Source organism: Gavialis gangeticus, unplaced genomic scaffold, assembly GCF_001723915.1.
Source record: "Gavialis gangeticus isolate Ggan-Ray unplaced genomic scaffold, GavGan_comp1, whole genome shotgun sequence".
NCBI lineage: Eukaryota > Metazoa > Chordata > Crocodylia > Gavialidae > Gavialis > Gavialis gangeticus.
Window position 1 is genome coordinate 11,377,295 of NW_017729034.1, and position 19,020 is coordinate 11,396,314.

At 41.0% G+C, this 19,020-nt stretch overlaps 1 protein-coding gene across 3 annotated transcripts in view; it reads left to right on the plus strand.

Moving 5' to 3' along the window:
• The window catches only part of STXBP5L (syntaxin binding protein 5 like), a 448,370-nt gene that overhangs the window by 277,602 nt on the left and 151,748 nt on the right, over positions 1-19,020 (plus strand). For all 3 annotated transcript variants that reach the window (XM_019527059.1, XM_019527060.1, XM_019527061.1), the window contains exons 13-16: positions 3,457-3,524; positions 7,153-7,193; positions 10,498-10,715; positions 18,253-18,425. In XM_019527059.1, coding sequence (XP_019382604.1) covers positions 3,457-3,524; positions 7,153-7,193; positions 10,498-10,715; positions 18,253-18,425 — 500 coding nt within the window. The remainder of the gene's footprint in view (positions 1-3,456; positions 3,525-7,152; positions 7,194-10,497; positions 10,716-18,252; positions 18,426-19,020) is intronic.

Here is a 19,020-nt window from a genome sequence, read left to right on the forward strand (position 1 = left end):
TCAGAATTCCCCCATGCCCCACTTACTTGTGGCTGCCTGAAATGTCTGTTCCAGGACAGCAGGCAGGGAGGGGTTAACCTGCCTGCCCAGCCACTGCTGCCAGCCTGCTGCTCTTCTCTGGGCTGAACCTGCCTAGACAGCAGCAACAATGGCGGCTTGACAGGCAGGTTAACCCTTCTGTGCCTGCTCCCCCAGGACAGACAGCACAGGCAGCCACAAGTAAGGAGAGGGAGGGGGGTGGGAATTGAGTAGGGATCTAGGGTGCTTGGGGTGGCAGTGGGCCTGAACTGGGCCAGTGGCAGGGGATAGTCTAGAGTGGCCCTAGAGTGGTTTAATGCTGAACTGCAGAGTGCTTAAAACCAGTTTCAGGTGTCAATGTGTAGACAGTCCAGGTGTTAACAGTCCAAGGAGCTCCAGGAGCCACCCAAAATTACTGTGTAACAAGGCCCTGAGATTCTTGCTTCTGATTTCTTCCTTTTAAGGCCAAAGTCCACAATTTGTTCATAATCCATTTGCTAAAGAATGGAGAGATGAACTTCAGAATATACTTGCAGAACTTATATAGCTTGTCTTCTTCCCTAGCTCTCTGAGATACTTATACTGTGTTGTAAAGGACTCTGAAAATAGAATATTGATATACCAGTACTGGGACAAAATTATTTTTGTTTTGTTGAAATTGTAATTGAAGTTTAATACTTATACAGGGTGGCACATTCAATGTGGCATTTTTCTTTTCCTAAAATTCTTAATTTTAGCTAGATGCTGTTAGTTAACTATTAGTGCGTGATAATGTATATTTTAAAAGCTAACAGTATCTATTTTAACATAGATATCTACACTCTCTCGTGCACAGACGTGCACACGTGCACGCGCGCACACATATACAAGTAGTGTTGGACATACAAAAGCGAGCCATGATCAATTCTATTACCTGATCCTTTGGCCTGCACTGCCCAGCGCTTAGGAAAAAGTTTCCTTTATATTATCATTATCAAAGCTGGCTGAACAATGGAGATGGCCACCAGCTCCATCTTCAAGAACAACCTCCATGCAGCAGATAGGAACAAGAATCCTTCATCAGACTTAATTTCAGGGCTCAACTATTTCCCTTCCTAATTCGAGAACCACCTGTCTTTTCTTCCTTGCAATGTGGTATGAAAGTTCAATAGGCTGCTGGGTGCTGGAAATAAAAAGGAATCTGATATAGTTGTAGGGCTCATGATCTCATATATCTGCTATTCTGTGAAGTCATGTAAGTTTTCCTTACGTGCCCCTCTGAGCACATTGAAGATGTGTACAATAGTGAGTAGGCATTTTAATGGATCAGACTAGTCATCTGGGCAAAAGACGGAATACTTTTAGATGGAAGTATTGTAATTAAATGCTGATGTTCTTGATTTGGTCCACTGAGTTAGTCTGTCATTTATTATTTAATATTTTAATTGCAGTTTCATTTTGCATGAGTGTTACTGGTTAAATAAATGATAGAACCTTCTGTTTTATCTTGACCTGCATATGTTGGAACAGCTAATATTGGCTGAGGTGTGAGCATATTATCTGGCTCTGAAGCTGGAAAAAATACTTTTTCTCTTTGTTTAAAAAATCTGCTGTTAGCATTCTAGGCTTCAGTCTTGTTAATCTATATCTAAGGAAACATTGCAGTGTCTGATTGTAACTACAGTGGTTTTCTCATTGATTCACTGAGAGTTAAAATCCTGCCAGGTGAAGGGACTGAGCAAGAGTTGAGAATTTTCAATGCCTCACAGGATCAGACCCTCTGTGAATCCTCCGGTTATTAAATGGGGAGAATACTACTTATTTTACTGAAGCAGTACAATGTTTAATTAGGTGATTACATCCAACTTTGTCTACAAGGTGCTACAGAAACGAAAAATACTATAGCTTTATCATTCCAAGCACTAATGTGTATGTTCCATATTCAACCAGTTATAATGTCATAAATCACTTAGAAAAGTTACTGTGTAAACAAATCAGGGTTATTACCAGTCTCTCATTTGTGGAGATTACAGTGTTCACCTTGGGCTTGCATTCATTTATGTTAACTTGCCCCTGGTGTTCTAGTCAAAGGTCCCAGTTTTAGCAAAGCACATAAACAATAAACTTAATTTAAGGATGCGTTTAAATCCTGTTGAAGTCAGTGAGATTATGGAACATGCTTTGCTGAATCAGAATGTAAACAAATAGGGACCAATGTAAATCTAAGATTGGTCTTGAAAGCAGAACTAAGAAAAGGAAGACAGACAAAGAAAGAAATGCAAGGCTAACTTTTGTTAGGCACTGCCATACTTCTCCAAATTACAGCACTTAGTAAGAACAGAATGCATTTTCTGAGAATTTAAAAGCAAATGTTTTATTAGTGTGAATGTCAGTTAATATAAAATATATTATTTAAGTAATCTTAATACCTCGTTTCAGATTTTTTTCTTTAATGTTTTTGATAACACAGGACCTATTTCTTCCCATTTGGGTAAAACTAAGACCTTTTGTAGTGGCTAGATTTCAAGATAGTTTTTTTTAGGATTAATGGTAATTTTTTTCTATTGTTGCCACCATTTTCAAATAAAACTTGCTTCTGAGTTTCACATTTAGCATATATTTAAATGAACATAACATCTTTGGTATAATTCCACATGCACTTGCCTGTTTGTCCAACATGCGCATGTTGCCTGTTTGCTCACTCCATGCATTCACTCAACACACCCCACCTGGGCCACCTGCTGCCCATCTAGTATTTCCTCCCATACTCATTTGTTATGCATACCTCCCCAAACACTTCACCACCTACTCTCATTCATTCCACACCATCCCATCCACTCATTATGAACAAACACATGCTGAATTTACATAGCTATCCATTTTAGACACCCTTCTCCACACCTCCAGATGCACTGATTCTGCATACACGCCTAACCACTCTATGATCCCATTCCTTCCCCACCTCTCCATATTGTACATGCATTCTCATTCATTCTGCACAGATATCACCCTCCCCACTCTGTGCCCAGTTAATTCCATATACACATCCTCTTACTTCAAACAGTTCAGTAGTTGCCTTCTGCAAGACAGACAGTTCCCAAGGGGAGGAGTGGTTGTCACTGCTGTAACCCCAACTATTTATAAGCGAAGCCCAGTAACAGAAGGTGGCTTAATATGTTGCATGCAAGGCCTATTCCTCTCATTCAACACCCCAAGTTCATGATTCTTTACTTTATTTTCATTTCCCTTTTCTTGGGCAAGGATCTCCCATAGCCAAGATCTCCACCTTGTTCTGAGACCTGTTAGGGAGGAAAAGTGAAAAATAATTAATGTGTCTCTAAAAATCAGTTTAATCTAATGAGAAATATCACTTTCTGGAAGAATTTTTCATCTGTTGTTCACTTAATAGAGGTCTGTCAGAAATAACCCTGCTCTCTGAACCCATGTACTTGTGTTTAGGAATGGCCCATCAGTGGGGGAGCGTGGAATCTTGGAGCACAAACCTATCCTGAAATTATTATTACAGGGTAAGAACGGAATAGAACATTTGTGTTTCTGAGATGTTAATTTAGAACCTTTGACTGTGCACATCTACAGCTTATACCTCCATCCAGCAATAGAGACGGCTGACCAGAGCATCAGAATAGGCACACACCACCTCTATTTTTGGTGGAACATAGTACTCCTAAGGTGAAATTCCTCCTAGATCAGAGGGGCCTTACAAGTCCTCATACACCACTTAAAGTATTACATGATAAGGTATTAAATAGCAACTAATCCTTTGTACTCAGAATAGATTAATCTAGTGTCTAGGTTGAAAGCCAAGCTAGGAGGGTGCCCCTGTAGCTCTGAAGCTGAGAGCTAAAGATCTATGGGAGGAGGTGCTCAGGGCAAGGGAGTACTGTAGTCAGCTATGAGTACTAATGGTGATATTCTGTTTCTTCCTTCTCATCTAAGTGAGCAATTGCATGGCATTTTTGGCACTTATGCACCCAGAGCAATTCTTTTATTGGATGCATAACCCTGGCTACGTGAACAACTATGGATGATTATGTAGGTATGTCTCCAGTCAGTCAGAAGTTTCCTCTTTACACTGGCCTCCATTCATTTTAGCCACTACATTAATGGCTCAGTTTCAAAAGGAGCATCAGAAAAGAGCCTGATTAATGACTAATTGTGATGTGGTGATTAAGGTGGTGTGCTGGGAAGTCAGAGACACAGCTTCAAACTTCCTCTGGGAATGGTGGTCCTTAGAAATACGTGTTCCAGCTCCCTAGGTGAGTGCCCTCGCCATTTAGCTACCGGGGAGAAAAGATGTGATCTTTCTCCTGTTTTGTTGCCAGTTTCTACATGCCCAGTTTGCATGGTCATCCATGTGTACAGGGTTATGTGTCCAGGAATAGAATTCCTCTGGGCACGTAAGTGCAGAAATTACCTTGGAGATGACCAATCAGGACACTAGATGACCGCTCTAGAATGCCACCCTGAGAAACAGAGATGTCACTAGCAGAACATGAAACATGGAGCCAAAAGTTCCACAAGCACTTCTTTAGCAAAGTTGCTTTGATTTTAGGGAACTCTGTGGCTGGAGTGGATCTGGACCATAGTGTTAATCCCTCCAAGTTTGTGTGAATTCTGGGTGCTGTGGTGAATTTTACGTTTCGTGATTTGTACCTGTAAGACCCAGCCTAGCAGGGAAACCTCAGGATAACTGAAAGGTTCAGACTTGGTCACAATGCCTCCTGGGTCTTCAATATAGCACAGGACAACAGGAGCTCTGTCTCCTTTTCCATGATGAAGCCATCACTACCTTCAATTCTCAGCTGCTTTAATGATGGCAACAACATGCATTTGAGAGAGCCCTGTAATATACCTTGTGTATTGAACAGGGAGGAGGGATTTTTCTGTCTTTGAAAAGAAATATGCCCTTCCGCAGACCCTCAAAACATTTTTATATTCATAAAAAATAGCACAACTTTAAGGATCAGTGTCTTTGGACCTTTCAGCTATGCCCTCTTTTTGATGTCATACAACTCTCATTTCAAGTGAAGGCATAGTTAACCCCACCTTTTCAAAATTAGGCATATGTGGAACTTGAGTGATTAGGTTTTGTGCTGACCCACTGCAAGAGGATGAATTTCACCTTCTATGCAGGGTCATTAGGTATTGTACCTTAAACCTGTCACTGGTCCTGGAATTAATTTAGTTCATTTGGGGTCCTGGGCTACTGTAATTTGGAGTGTTAAATTCCATATTTTTGGAAAAGTGAAAGGTATTTGTTGGGGCTTGATTTAATTTATTTGAATCTAATCAGAGGTTTGGATTTTTGTAATAAATTAAGCTGTGGGTGTAGTGTAAGTGAATGATCAGAGATGTGTTATAAAGCACTATGTCTTTGCAAATTATTGTGTGTATTAATATTATATAATACACATTGCATGTGTCTACAGTTGCATTCAGTAATAGTATATACATTTAACTCTGTGTCACTTCATCTCTTATGAAAATAATTTACTTATGCTTGCTACATGTATTCTTTCTCTCTGCTGCTATAGCTTCCATTGAGCTCAGAACTTTAAAAGATCCAACTCTTAAGATACAGTATGACCATGTTCTGCTTTTGCCTTGAGAAAAATGTCAATTCCAGATGAAAAGAATTCTGTTGATGGTATTTTAGTTTCACGCCTCTTTAAGAATGACAATGAGAGGTTCTTCTAACTGCAGCTGCTTTTGTTAGTAGCCACATCTAATAGATTGGGCTAGATTGTGACTTCAGAGCCTCAGCCCAGACCAGGAAAAGCACTATATAGGTTGATTCTTAAAAACACAGGAATTCTACTGGGGCAATTTACTGGGCTTTGGTTGATGTAATCTGGAAGCATTGAATTTTGCCTAGTTCTAGTTGTCACAACCAGTGAGTGGTAAAGCAAAGCAGAACTATTAGGGTCCCATTCTGTTTGCCCTTGCACACATGGAATAGCATTTTATTCTACAAATATGCGCATTAAAACCAATCATAAAGAAGATGCTACTCATTGGGCACATCTACATGTGCATATTAAGGCAAAACAATAAACTCGGGTGCATATCTCACCAGAATTTATTTCTCCCAGACACTGTGTTTACATGTCTGCCAGGGAATGTAGCATGTTGAGCTGGGTCAGAGCAACCCTGGCTGGCAGGGAGTCCAGGGTGTCATCCTGACAGCCTGGGGCTGCTCCAACCCGGCTCAGTGTGTGGTGGAGGGGCTGGCTGGGGCATGAGGGTGCTCTGTTGTGGAGCTAGCCAGCAGGCAACCCCTGCATTGAAGCACCTTCATGTCCCAGCCAGCTTGGTCAGCATTTACACATGCATTGCTGTGCATGAAAAAAAAACCTCTTCAGCAGGATAGTACTTGTATTTACAAGTACTAACTTGCTGCAGAGTTTATTAGTTTCGTGCAGCCTAATAGGGCTGCACGTGTAGATGGCAAGACATTTATTGTGGAGCTAATTAGTCTACTCTGCAGTAAATGTCCTATGTAGATGTACCCACTGTGAGCAAGGGTGGAAGAATCTGGCGCTTACTGTTGTATCAACAATGGATCTTAAAATGAATAGAGTATCCTTATGACAGTTTTAAATGAAAAAAACTCACTAAGTTACCGCAGAGACTCCATAATACATAACATATGTAACATGCATCAAAAGGCTGGAAATTTCTCTTAAAAAATTAAATCTTGATCTATTATCTATCTGAGCTTATCTATTAAAAAGCACAGGCATTGATAAAATATGTGAGAGCTCTTTCTTTGGAGAATTAAAATGAACAACGTGCAGATTCCTAGGTAACTAATTTGTGTGGAAGCAATTATAGTAACATTCTGTTGATCTGCATTTCCTTTGATGTACTGTATATGTACACTACAAATCAGTGAATGCATTATGTTTACATTATTTCATTTGTTTAGATAGTATAAATGTAAATTGCATCACTGCAATTTCATATTTCACTTCAAGTTTAGGCTAGATTGTGAGACTGAAGGAAAGGCCAGCTAAGGTATTCTAACATAACAAATGCAGTGACTCAGTTGAGCTGTTTGAATTATCAGTAATTGAGAGAAGATGATGAAATAATGTCATGTTTTGTATTAACCAACATTTAATTTTTTTTAAGTCATGCAGATGGATCAATAAAGTTTTGGGATGCCTCCGCCAGTAAGTTTCTATTTTTATTATAATATATGCCTGAATTGAGGGATTTGGTTAGGGTAGTGTAAGTAGACACAATGGGATGAAATTAAGAAAAGAGTCATTAAGCTAAATATCATAAAAAAATTAAATTCTTCACAGTGAACTGCTAGTCTACAAAATAATCTTCCAAAGAGAGCAAAATGCCACAGTTTGTAAGTGAAAAACTGAAGTAGACTAAACCCCGTGAAACAAGGTATAGGGGAAAATCCTGCAGTCGGCACATGAGAATAGTCTTGACTGGATCAAACATGTCTGTCCCAGCTCTAATTACTGCCATTTCACGAGATCAGACTCATGATTTCATGAGAGGTCAGGTATTTACAGGTATTTTTTTTAAAGAGCTAAATATATCCAAAGACGATTCTAATTCAAGATGCCAGGACCCCTGGTGGGTCAACAGACTTATGTCTAAGGAGTCTGAAAAAAATGACTATGATCAATCAAAAAAGTATGTGAATACCCACACTTAGAATTGAAATGGGTCCACACCTCCATTTGAAATTTTTTAGGGGTCCACAAATGAAAGAAGGTTGAAAACCACTGTTCTAGTGTCTCTGTCCATTTTTTTTTCTGTGGCCATTCATTCCAGTGTATAATTTTTGTTTCGTTTCACCCACATAGTTTCTATGTGGGCATTTGATGCACTGGATTAGGTGTACCATATTCTAGGATAGACATGTGAATTCTGATTGATTCATTGTGGGGAGTGTTGACCGTTGTGGCAGTGGAGATGAGTTAACAGGTTTTGCATTTTTTGTTAAGACAGGGTTGGATCCCATTTGGTGCCTGTTGATCAGGGAGTTTCTTTCTGATGACTTGGATGGTGTTAAGGGGCTGTCTGAAAGTCAGGCGTTGCGGGGGCTGGGAATATTTCTCTTGAGGTATGGTCCTTTTTGAGTATCAGCTATAATTGCTTGATGATCCTTCTTCTTATTGGTTCAAGGGAATAGTAGGTGACAACCAAGGGTGTGCAGTCAATGGAGGTTTTCTTCTTGTTGCTGCAGGGAATGTGGGTGGCTCCTTTGAAGATACAATCTATTTCTGTGCTAGAAGGTCCTTGCTGGGCAAAGGCAGCTTTGATTTGGCAATGTGGGTGTCATGAGTTTTCCCCTTGGAGCAGATGTAGTGGCACCTGAGGGCCTGACTGTCATTTAAAGCTTTTTTGGTGTGTTTGGGATAATTGCTGGTTTTGAGGACACAGGTTTGGCTGTCCATGAGTTTTTTGTAGGCTACCATCCCAGATGTATATTGTTGTATCTAGACAGTTGATATTAGTGTGGGAGTATTCCAGAGAGAATTTTAATTGAAGATGATAGTTTTTGAACTTGTGGTGGAAGTCTCTTCTTCTCCCCCAGTTATGCTACTGATGCTCTGTCCAGGTTGTGGAAGCATTCTTTTAGGCCAAGTCTGCAGAATTTTTCCAATTCTTCATATATGGGTGTCTTGTCAGGTTGTTTCTCTGGACAGAAGTTCTCAACCTTTTGGAAAAGATCAAGCGAGCCCACAGTGAGCTCTGCTGCCATGCCCACATACTTTGTCTGCTTTCCTGTACCCAAGTTAGCTTATATTAAGCTAGCTCAGGTGTCGCTGCAGTCTCCAGTATTGCCATAAGCTTAGTCTAATGAATCTAGATAAAAACAGCAATGAAGATGCAGAAGCAAGGGACTCAGCATGTGATAGCTACCAGAGAACATATGCAAAGTCCCTGGAACGTTTGTACACTGATTATTGGCACATGTAAAAAGCCTGTGCCACTGCATCCATGCTATAATCACATCTTCATTTTGCTCTGTAAACATCCTGAAGATGCTGGACTTGAGCTACTGCTGTCCTAAATCTCATGCAAACAAAAGCTGCCTATACTTGTGCTCACTGGTGTTCTAATTGGAGCATCTTGGAGCAGACCTGATTAATTGAGTCTGCTCTGCGTTCTATTTAGAATGCTACAGCATTGCCACCATACCACATGTATTAAGCCCTCACATGTTTTAAAATGTCTATAGGGTGCTTAAGTAAACCTCATCAAATGAGGTTTAGATAAAGCAATCCACGACCATTTTTAAAGGTGTGGGGGCTTCATACACGTGACAGTAAGGCATCTTAATTGGAGCGGCTGCCCAAGAAGTGCTCTAATTAACCCCTCGCCCACCTCCAAGCACATGTGTAGTCAGCCATAAATACTAGTGCTACGGAAATGCCAAATAAGTTTAAAATACTGCTGAATAAGAGCGGCCAAGTTTTGCTGTCTCTCTACACAGGCAAAACTGACCAGAACAATAGTGAAAAACTCACTGGGTCTTCCTCATCCCCACTCTGCAACATTTGCACTGCGTTAAAAGTCCTACTTTTGACCTCAGCATTGAAAAAAACAGTATCCAAAAAAGAAATTTTTACAAAATATAAAATACACCTCTCTTTCAGGACTAAACAGTCATATTTCTCTGTTTACTTGCACCAGTGTTAATCTAGAGGAACCCCATTGAATGTAATGGAGTTCCACTGATATAAACTTGGTATGAGGAGAGAAGCAGGTCCTCATATTTCTCCCCATCCCAAAACAAAGCCTACTGGAGATGTTTAAATCACGTGTGAATAGTACTGTTTTTCCCTGTAGTCTACATTAATGCAGAAAGTTTTGTATCATAATATGGATCATAATATGGTTGGTTATATTGTAAAGTCTTTGGGTCTAGGGCTGCGACCAGCACAATTGGGTCCCAATCCTGATTGTAACCTCTGAACACTATTATAAATAATACACTGTTGTTATTCCATATTCGGGATGTTAACAGTATCCTATAACCCTCATGCTACTCAGGACACCAGAATTACCTATTTTTCTCCTTGAAGTGTCGTGGGATCTTTAATTTGTAATAAGATAGCAGCTACAGGCAGATAAAAGAGATCTAAGTTTAATATCTTATTAGGAAGATGGCACTGACAGTGTTGCAAGCAGTTCTGCATCTCTTCAGTATTGACTGCCAAAGGAGCACTGAGTCAGAGCTTAAGTCTAAATGTGAGACTGAAACTCGTGCTTTCTAACTTTCTGGCCCAGAAAGAGAATGCTAACAAATGACCTATTTGTAAATGTCAAATTCAGGAAATCTGGCATATAAACCTTAGCAATGCTGTTCATATTATCTTGTTCTGTTGAACTTTTATAACATTTCATAGCAAGTCACATCTAAAAGACCATCAACTAAGAAATCTAGTACCTAGGTTTGTTTAATGTTAAACAATATTTTAGATGTTTTTTAATATTTTGCAGTAACTCTACAGATGTTGTACAAGTTAAAAACCTCAAAGGTGTTTGAAAAGCAGAAATTAGGAGAAGGAAAATCCACAGCTGAGATTGTAGAAGAAGACCCTTATGCCGTTCAGATGATGTACTGGTGTCCTGAAAGCCGGATATTCTGTGTGGCAGGAGTCTCTGCATATGTTATTATTTACAGATTCAGCAAACATGAAGTTAATACTGAAATAGCAGTAAGTCCTTCAGAATTTTACTCAAATATTGATAACAGCTGGAAAGAATAAATAATTTAGGCCATAATTTCCAAGGTGGAGTGCTTCAGGTGAGCCTGCTAAAATCATATGTATGTATCGGAATAAAGCTTCCATTAAGTTGTCCAAATATAAATTCTGCAACATTATAGTTCAGCCATCTTGGGTGAATTCCCAGTTCTGTTGAAATCAATGGCAAGGCTATAATTGATTTCACTGGAATTGAATTCCATTCTTTTGGTGTAGGAACAAAATATTATACTGGATCAAGACTTGATTTGTTTTTGAGCTATTGGGTTAGTCTCTGTTTTAGTTGTGTGCTCTGAAAATGCCTGTTGCTTTACGTGCCTTTATCATTACAAGATAGGTAGCAAATGATTTTCGCAATGAAAAATAGAACAGAAAATTCTCAACATAGCATGTCACAGCATAATGTGTAAAGTAGTTTGTCTGTGTACTTTTTGATAGTCAACATTCATTTTTCACTTGCACGATAATTTTTACCACTTTTTTCAGACAAGTTTGGACTAGGTTTTAGCATGTTCACAGAATCTGTAAACAATCAAAGCATCCCTCACCACATCTCTTTGAGTTGAACCCCTTTCTGGTGTTAGGACCCAGCCAGTTACCCTTTTGGGGTTGATTCACATGATTCTCCCACTGTTAGGCCAGGCCTTGAACTGCAGTTCCCTGATACTAACCATGGTTATTTCAGCAAGTCTGAAATAACCCTTAGGTTCCCTTCCCCACAAAAGCTGCAACTAGTACCTAATATAGTAGCAAAACAGCTTTCATAATGCAAAGTATTATTTATTCAGAACTACAGCACTTAAGACAAAATACATATTAAAATACTGTGCCTTTGCATATGCATGCCTATTACTTCTGGCTGCGGGTGTGTGGATCTGGACAGACCTCATCTTCTTCTGATTCCTTCCACAAAGCCTTTCTCTCTGTCTGCTGTCCCAGACAGCACCTGAAAGTTGGTCTTCCACTGCTCCTGAAATGCCTTTGTCAGCATACAGAGCACTGACAAGTGTGCAGCTCCCTGCCATAACTGATGGCACTTCATAGGAAGGGCCATGAGTTACAGCAATCCCCCCCCAACCCAACAGACATTCTCTATTGGGTCTGGGAGAGTGGAGGATTCAACTTCACCTTGGAGCCAACTGCATGTCTTCAGCCTCTCCCCTAGCCCCCCTCCTCCCCCCCCCAGCTCCAGTGTTGTCTTCAGGATGGAAGAGGGGGAAGAAAGGAGAGGGACCTCCATCTGGGATTTGCTGAGCCTATGCTGGAGGGGAGTGTGTGGATTGGAGCCCCCCCACCTTGGAGGGGAGGAGGGGCTCCAATCCACCCATTCTTCCCCCTCCAACATGGGCTGGTTAAAACCCAGACAGAGCTCCCTTCCCCTATCCCATCCTGAAGACATCAGTGGCAACACATGCTGACAGAAGCTAATGAAGTTGCTTTGCTTTGAAGCACCTTCGTCTGAACATGTTCATTTGTTGCGCATGATCAGGCACTTTTAAAGCACACCATAACCATGCACTTTTGTCAGGGAATGGCTGTAGAGCACTTTCAGGAGGCTAAGAGTGTGACAAAACGTCACTTCTGTCAGCACCTACAGTGTCCTTTTGATCTCTAGGCTTTCAGCCCTGCAAATCAGCCATGTCACTTTGGCTTAAACCTGGAAATATGCCATTGCCTTGCAGTTGCTCCCCAGTGTTTGTTGGAACATTTGTTTATCTATAGCTATTGTGTTACCTGTTTGGTTCTTCCACAAGCACCGATTTAAGCTAGATCAGTACTTTCACATAAGAAAGTTTTATAACCCATTGTACTGTAACTTCACCTCAGTGATCAAGCCACATGCAATGTTCAGAAAACTGTTATATCTCAATATTTTATATAATTTTATAGCAGTTCTACATTTTCCACAACTGTTAATCTACCTTTTATCTTCCTTATATTTCTAACTTTGTTTTTCAGCCAAATTGCCACTAAAAATGGGATTTTGTTGAAGTAAAAATCTGTGTAAATGTACTATTTTATTTCTCAAATTTTAACTCCAGTATGGAAATGTTTACATAAATAGTTGTTCTGTAAAGTGTTGTTTCACCATGGTCAGTGAAATCTCCTGAATTTGCCTATTCCCATCTCCATCTTCTCTCTGCAGCCTCTCTGTTTGGATTCACTTGCTGTATATCCTTCTGGTTTATACCCCTGAACAGTGACTTCTCTGCAGAAAGGAGTAGGTGGCCAAGTTGTGATGCAGACACGTATCCAGGTTTCATGTGCCTTTTGGCATCTGGATCTATTTCTTCCTGTCCCAGGATGATAAATTTATGTTAGGCTCACCTTTTCTTAGTGAGTGCACAGAGGATGATCCATGAATGTCACCTCTGTGACACCACAGGAAACTTTGAGGGCAAGGAGCCTGAGGTACTTCATGTTCTATTGAAAGCATCAGTCCTTCCCTAGCATGGCTCCCTAAGCCAAGGTTTGAAGAAGAACTACAGGGAAGAGTCTGTCTGTCTTTGGAAGTACAGAGAAAGGTCCAATGACCTTCATCACAGAATAAATGGAAAATAGGTCTAGAGGAGGATCATCTAGTCCCATGCCCTGAAAAAGGCAGGATCACTTCTGTCCAAATGATCCCTGACAGATTCAGCACTTGAAAACTTCCAGTATAGGAGGTTACACAACCTCTCTAGGTAATCTTATTCAGTGCTTAACTGCTCTCAGTTAGAAATTTCTTCCTAATATCTAATCTAAATCTCCCTTGTTTCAATTAAGTCCATTATGTCTTATCCTGCCCCTGTTGACCTGCATAACACCACCTTCTTTATAACAATCAATTTTGCATTTGAAGACTGGTATCAAACTCCTCACTCAATCTTTCCTCCCCTCAAATGGTGGAACTCTAAAACAAACCCCAAGCAGCTGATGCATGTTCAAAATACCCACATGCAAATCATGAAGACAGGCACTAGACTGTAGCCCCTTCAGAGGTCTCCCCAGGAGATGGACCAAAACTGAGAGGATTCACAGAAGTGCTATGGAATTCAGAGCTGTAGGATCAGCTTTGGTTTTTCTTTTATCCTTAAGTGGAAACTAAGCCAACCAGGTTCATATGGATAGTGCCACAAGTGTTACTAAGGGTCTATGTACACTGATATTTAGGCTTAACCATGAGATTGTCCTCAACAAGCCCAAGTGAGATGATCTCTTCTTTCCCTTGTATACATTGTGTTTCTTCTTTTGGTGTGTTTTATATCAAGTTTCTTCAAATAAATTGAACAGTTTTACTCTCACAAATTTTCACCTCCCTTAGAAGTATCAGAGGCCAATTTAAAAATGTCATCAGGCTGCAGCTTCTGGGTCTTTGCTTGTAGGCAAAGATGACAAATGGATTGACTTCATAAGGATAAGGCGCATTCTTCAGGCATGTCACAGCAGAGAATCACCAATGGTGGTGTAACTAGGGTAGAATGACTAGGGCAGCCACCCTGGGCACTGACTTGAGGGTGGGGGTACAGAATAAATGGCTTCTACAGGTAGCCACATGTTTGCAGTTGCAGTCATACTGGCAGTGAAACAGCATCCAGAAGTTGCTGCTGCCCCTGTCCCCTGGGTGCCCAGCTGTGTGGCTGCATACCAATTTCCAAGCAGAAGTGGCAAAGTTTGACTTCCTTGTATGGGACAAAAGTTATTAAGCTGATGTTACTGCCTCATTCTGTCCAGCTCTTGCATGAATTGAACATGCCCTGGGGACAGCTTAAGAGGTCAAATACTACTAACAGATTTGTAACTGCTACAGATGTCATCAATAAATCTTCCTGGCAGAATAATTCCAGTTTACAACAGGAGATTCTGACTGTCATAGGCAGTGTTATTTTACAGGGCCTGATTTGGTAGCAAAGAGGCAGATGCCATCTTGAAAAAGGGGGAAGTCTGAATTGTTTTTATCTTGAGGAACCTTCGGGGGGACTAGGGTGGTGCAGGTGCTTAGGTGCATGGTTGACAGCTTAGCGATCACAAGTCCAAGGCCAAAGTAGAAGAACTCACAGCACAGCCTGTCAGATTCCAACAAATCTATGAATTCTACTAAATACCTTGTCACAAGGACACAGGCAAGGAAGGCAACTTCAGTTGTGAGGAAATCTATTATCTTTCATTTCCAGGGGCAAAACTTGCTGACCTGCAGCAGGCAAGAAGGCTACTTTGAGATACTCACTTGTCCTATTTAGATTCAGCCACGTATCTTGTCTTATTGGTCAGCCTGCATGTTACATGAAGTTCTAGAGGGCAAAACTGGTAAGATAATCAAGAACCTCTCATCAGTCTATGTTATCAGTTATATTTTCACTATTTCCACAACATCCACGCAATCACGATTTGGGTACTTCCATACTTATGTAAAAAGGCATATGGAAGAGGTCCTTCACTAATGCAAGGGGTTCTGTTGTTATTCTTTGTACCCATAAAAGAGAATATGTATCCCATAATGCATCTGTGGTGACTGAACAAACATATTAAGAAGTTTAAACAGCATGCAACAACACTGACTTGTAGTACTTTGCAGTCATATCTTGACCCCCCTCTCTCCTTGGTGATGACTCTGGTTTTGAGACAGATAGATCCTGGCAAATACTTTATGCTACCTTATGGTTTCTCTCTGTCACCAGAAATCCTCCCCAACTGTTTGGCTGATGTTGGCTAACCTGCCATGTGGCCTAAAGGAGATCACCTAATAGTTCTGTGCCCTTGTCTTCCATCCCAATCTTTTGCTGGACTTACGAGTTTACACTGCAAATTCCTTAGGGCAAGGACTCTGCCTTCCTATCTCTTTGTACAGTACTTAGCTCAGGGGACCCCTAATCCAACTGGATCTTCTGGGCACAACTGTAGTACAAATGAGAATATGTTCTCTTTCCTCTGGGTTGAGGTCAACCCAGATAGTAGGGATACCATTCCATTGCTTCCTGGATTGTTCTCTGCATCAGCTTTCTTTGAAAATGCTATTCATCATAGCTGTAATTTCAGATCCTTCTTACAGTATGCACTGCATCCCTAACCCAAATTCTTATCAAAAGAGGGATCCTAACTTCCCTCTCAAGCTGAACATTAGCCAGTCTGCATTTTTCCTCTTTCCTTGTTCACATTCAGGGAGTCCAGCTTTTGCACAACAGTTGGAAAAGTGTCTTATATATTCATTGTCTAAATAGGACCAAACTGGTGCGCAAGACTCACAGATGTATGTGAAAGCAAGACCAGGAAGGAGGCTATCCCAGGACAAGTGAATTAGATCATGTATGTTTAACTGCTGGAGTCAGATAGATGTCTACCCTCTTGTGCAACCTAAGGCATATTCATCTGGGTCTAACCACAGCTTCCACAAGTCTCCGTGACTGAAATGCACAGGTCCTGTTAGAGCTGTGTGAACATCCTTGTGCAGCTTCACTCCTCGAAGTTTTAGTTTGCTGCGCCCTTAGTCATTTAAGGCACATTACACCGCCAAATTTCCTACAGCGGCTAGAATTAATGCACAATACGCCACTGAGACATGCAAACACTGACACCATTAAAGCAGTGCAAAAGCATTTAGCCCTCTTTAAAGTTTCGTGCACACATGTGTCTCATTCTGTCTTCACAGCCTTAGTTTCTAAATCTCAGTCTTTGATTCTAGATCTGTTGGCCAATTCAGGAGAGCAGTCCTGCAGTCACTGTTCACTTGGGGTGGCATTCTGTTTCCTTCCTGGCCATCCAAATGTTTAGATTTGGTCATCTGCTTTCCATCTAAATGCCAAAAATGCCACTTGCCTGCAGGTGGGAATTCTGTTCCTGGGCATGAAAACTTGCAAGCATATGTTATTATCTATGCCTTCTCAGGCAGTGGCCCCTGGCCCTGATCTCAGCCCTTCTTGGGCATTGGGCCCCTGGGCCTGTATATTAGCACATTAAGTCCGGCTCCAAGCGGGGCTTAAAGCAGTTGCATGCCCTTCAAGCACTGCTGGGACCTCCACCTCCCATTACTAGTCCCAAACCTGGTCCACCAGTTAAATATAACAAAAGAAAAAGCCCTCTGGCTGTAACATAGTCTCTTCCCACACTGGGTTTCAACATAAACAAGCTCCTTGGCTGAGCCAACACACTGCCCCCCATACTGGGTCCTATTTCTCTGCAAGTTGTAGGCATTTTGCTTGCAGATCTCAGAGCCTCTCAAGTCAGCTAGGCAGTCCCCTTCAGCCTTCCTACTCAGAAGCTCTTTCTCTTTCAGCCTACATAGCCAGACTGACTGACTGGTGTCAGGCACTGGCTTTATGTGCCCCCTAAGTCCAGCCCCATCCAGTCATGTGTTCCCCTTCTATGCCTGAGGACCAGTCTGTTTTCCCTGTTAGGGCTTGGCTCAGCTGACTGCAGCTCTGGGCTTCTGAGGCTTCAGGGCTTCTCCTGCCCTGTTTACAGCTTACTGCTCTGTGACAGTCTTCTTGGGAAGGTTACTTCTTCCCACCCCAGGGCAGCCACTATCCATGTAGCTACAGCCCTGTCTGTTTGCCTGTTAGTTGGCAGCTGGTTTGCAAGCAGTTAGCCTGTGTATTAGCTACCAGCCTCCCCAAAGCCAGCTTAGTCTACTCCATCTCCCTCTTAAAGTAATAGGAACCCTCTAACTCCCTATTACACTCTCCATCACAAAGATCTAATTTGGACAGTTCCCAAAGGAGGTGAGGCACGTATGACCATAGTAACTGAGATTCGCAGAATGATTGCTCCTGTGAATTCACATTCCCTGCCCACCTTCCCTTCTCTTTTGGGGTCTTGGGCTAGTTTTCCTAAATTAGTGAAAAGAGTTAAAGGATGGTTGGGGCCACATCCTCTGACATCGCCAGAGAACATGGAGCAAGAAAACTGTTTGGACTTTGCTTGGTAAAACGACTGAAGAGCCCATGCAAGGAATATGGTTCTCCAGTGAATGTGGAATCATAACAATTTGTTATCTCGCATAACAAATCCATGGGGAAGGAAGATCACCAGTTAACATGATCTGTTCTACATGTTGGCTGAAACCTAGGTGGAGAGTACAGTACTGGCAGTGAGAAGGTGGGGGTGTAGATGAGCCTTTGCACATAATTTAGTTAAGTTGCTTAGAAAAATAATATTAGACTAGTTACAGTAACTGCTGAGGATACTGATTGATATTTTTAAGTACTGGCTGGATTGTTGTATGATGTAGTGTGAGTGCTAGATTTCCTCTTCATCAGAAGTGGTGGCAATCTCCATTTCATAGAAATATACACTTTGGTATTTCTCTACCTGCTCTGGGATATGTGGAAAACTTAGCTGCTGGTGCTGATGTTTGGTTAAAAAAAAAAAGTAATAATCTTTGCTAACAGCAAATGGCAACAAAAATGTATTTTTTTAGGTGTTGAAACAGAATTATTGATAGTCATTTAAAAGCAGTGAAGTCTGAGGTAGATTGTTTTATTAAATTATAACTTAGATTTTTATTTACTTTAAGTCATTAGAGGTGCGGCTTCAGTATGAAGTAGAAGATATCATTACTCCTGAACCAGAAATAATTCCTCCGTTTCCAGATGCCTCATCCCAGCTTCCTTCCTTAAAGAACCTTTCAGGCAGTACCAACACTGTTGCTTGTGAAGGAATGATGAAGGACAGTATCCCATGCCTTAGGTAAGACTGTGTGCTTGTTTAAAGACTTATTCTTCCACAGGGCATGGTACTCACTCAAATAGATTATATTAAACAAATTCATTAATTACCAAGAAAAGGAGATAAACATTCTGTTAATAACATTCAAGATAATACTGAGCTGGGCTACATAACAAACATGCATAAGAACAGAGAAATCTTTAATTGGTTAGACATGTGTCCAGAAAATACCAAATTAGATTCAGTCTGGAGATTCAGTAAATCAGGGGGGAAAGATCTGAAAATAAAGATTAAAGGAAGAAACTTGATAAGCAGTTATACAAAAGGAAATTTAATGTTGATGGTGGTTTATAAATTTGACCTAGATTTGGGATATGAAGTGGCAGCAAAAGTCCCTACAATTTTCAGCTGAATACAAGTATGTCAACATGGGTGAGCCTTTAGGTTATACTACTGACCCTTGAGCAACTGAGGCCGCATATAAGTGTTACATTTCTGCTGGGGAAATCACCATTCTCTTGGCAGAAATTGCTAGTGTACAGAAGTTCATTCATTTTTTACCAAAGGAAACATTCCCCCTCTGGGAAGAAGCTCTTCCAGATTAACATCTAAAAGA